At 42.0% G+C, this 2,227-nt stretch overlaps 1 protein-coding gene across 1 annotated transcript; it reads right to left on the minus strand.

Annotated features, from left to right (window-relative positions):
- LOC109842106 lies at nt 452-1,330 on the minus strand. The gene has a single exon (XM_020411018.1). The coding sequence runs from the start codon at nt 1,328-1,330 to the stop codon at nt 452-454; it is 879 nt and encodes a 292-aa protein (XP_020266607.1).

Consider the following 2,227-nt stretch of genomic DNA (forward strand, 5'->3'; position numbering starts at 1 on the left):
TGACGATGGTCTTATTAAATGCTTCTGCTTGCCCATTAGCAGCAGGGTTATAAGCCGTTGAAGCCGAATTCTTGATTCTGAATTTGTCACAAAATCGGGTGAAGGCTTGACTAACGAACTGGGGCCCATTATCATGAATGATACGTCTCGGAACACCATACCTATATACAATGTAATGTTTTAAAAATTTCACAACATCACTTGTTTTGACCTCTCTCAACGGGATTGCTTATGCCCATTTAGAAAAGTAATCTGTTATCGCCAAAATGAAGCGATGTCCTTTGGAAGAAGGTGGTGTCACTGGGCCAACAATGTCCATTCCCCATGTTTCGAAGGGCCAAGAAGTGGTTGAAGGATGAAGATATTCAGGTGGTCGATGCATGTAATTAGCATGTATTTGACAGGAGTGGCATCATTTGGCATAGGCGACAACATCTTGTACCATGCTAGGCTAATAATAATCCAATCTGCGCAATCGGTCCCACAACTTGGGACCGGGTTGATGAGCTCCACAAATACCACCATGAGCCTCTTTAAGGGCTTCTTTTGCTTCCCTATTTGATAAACAGCGAAGCAAAAGTCCATCGTACGATTTCCGATACAAAGTCTGAGATTGAGAATCATAGTAGAATCTGGGTGCTCGTCTACGAATAGATTCTCTTTCTTTGATGTCTTCCGGCAATAAGCTGTATAAAACATAATCAATGATCGGGAATCGCCAATCTTTAGGTTCGAGTGTTGAAGGTTTCACTTCAACTGCATTGATCTGCAGTGCATACTTTAATTTGAATAGTCGTCTTCTTGTCACTGTGACTTGCTGGGTAGTTCCTTCAGGTAGAGCTAAAGTAGCCGCAAGTGACGCCAATGCATCAACATAAGTATTCTTGAGACGGGGTATATGGTCAATGTAGAAGCCCTCGAAGGAATCGGCCAATGCGATTGCTGCGGTATGGTAAGGAATGAGATCTTCGTTCCCAACCTCATACTCGCCTTTCATTTGATTAACAATGAGTTGAGAATCACCATATGCTTCTAAGTGTTTCACCCCCAACTGTTTGGCTATATCTAAACCAACTAATAGAGCATTATATTCTGCCACATAGTTAGAACATGGTTTTGATAAAGAAACGGCGCGTGGGAGTATGTGGTTTTGGGGAGAGATAAAGATAACCCCCACTCCAGCTATAACTCGACCAGTAGAACTTGTCCTTGCTGCACCATCGAAGTACAATTGCCATACTTGTTCTCTAGAGACGACGTTTGCTTCATATGTCTCATCAGGTATGTCCTGGTATAACTCGGCCTTTTCTTTTAGTGGATGATTAGCCATAAGGTCACAAATAGCCTGACCTTTCACCGCTTTTTAAGGTTTGAAGTGGATGTCATATTAGGAAAGCAACAAAGCCCACCTGGCGAGTCACCAGTTCAATGCACTGGGCTGTGTCATGAATACTCGAATAGGATTGACCTGAGAAAGGACATGTATGGTTTGCCCAACCAAGTAATGTCGCATTTTCTAAACTGTGAAAACTAATGCCAAACATTCCTTTTCAATGAGAGGATAACGGGGTTCAGCACCCGATAGTGTCCTACTCAGATAGTAAATGGCTTGTTCATGACCATTTTCATCATCTTGTGCCAAGAGTCCTGCTAATGCATGATCTATAGCCCGAATGTATATCAAGAAAGGTTTACCTAACTTTGGTGCGACCAATATCGGCGGATTGGAGAGATATTGCTTAATCTCCTCAAACACTTTCTGGCAAGCCTCGTCCCACATAAAGGATACTCATTTCTTCATTAATTTTGAGAAGGGTTGGTATTTCCTGGACAGGTTAGAGATGAACCTGCGAATATATGCCAATCGTCCTTGTAAACCTCGAAGCTCCTTAAGATTCCTAGGAGGTGGTAGCTCTTGGATGGCCTTGACTTTATCTGGGTCCAGACGAATTCCATTAGCCGTGACCACAAACCTGAGAAATTTACCACTAGCCATTCCTAAGAATGATTTAGTTGGATTCATCTTAAAATGGTGCGTCCGCATAAGATCAAACATTGTTTTCAAGTTATGTAAATGGTTTCCCTTGTCACGACTTTTGACTACCAAATCATCAACGTAACATTCTACCGTTTTTTGTAGATTCTTTTGGAAAATAGAGGTCATAGCGCGTTGATAGGTAGCGCCCGCGTTTTTTAACCCAAAGGGTATTACTGTATAACAGTATAT

The sequence above is a fragment of the Asparagus officinalis genome, chromosome 5 (assembly GCF_001876935.1).
Source record: "Asparagus officinalis chromosome 5, Aspof.V1, whole genome shotgun sequence".
Lineage (NCBI taxonomy): Eukaryota > Viridiplantae > Streptophyta > Magnoliopsida > Asparagales > Asparagaceae > Asparagus > Asparagus officinalis.

Bases quoted from the DNA above. Each gene is read 5' to 3' on its own strand.
- LOC109842106 (XM_020411018.1), bottom strand. From the start codon at position 1,330: ATGGCTAATCATCCACTAAAAGAAAAGGCCGAGTTATACCAGGACATA.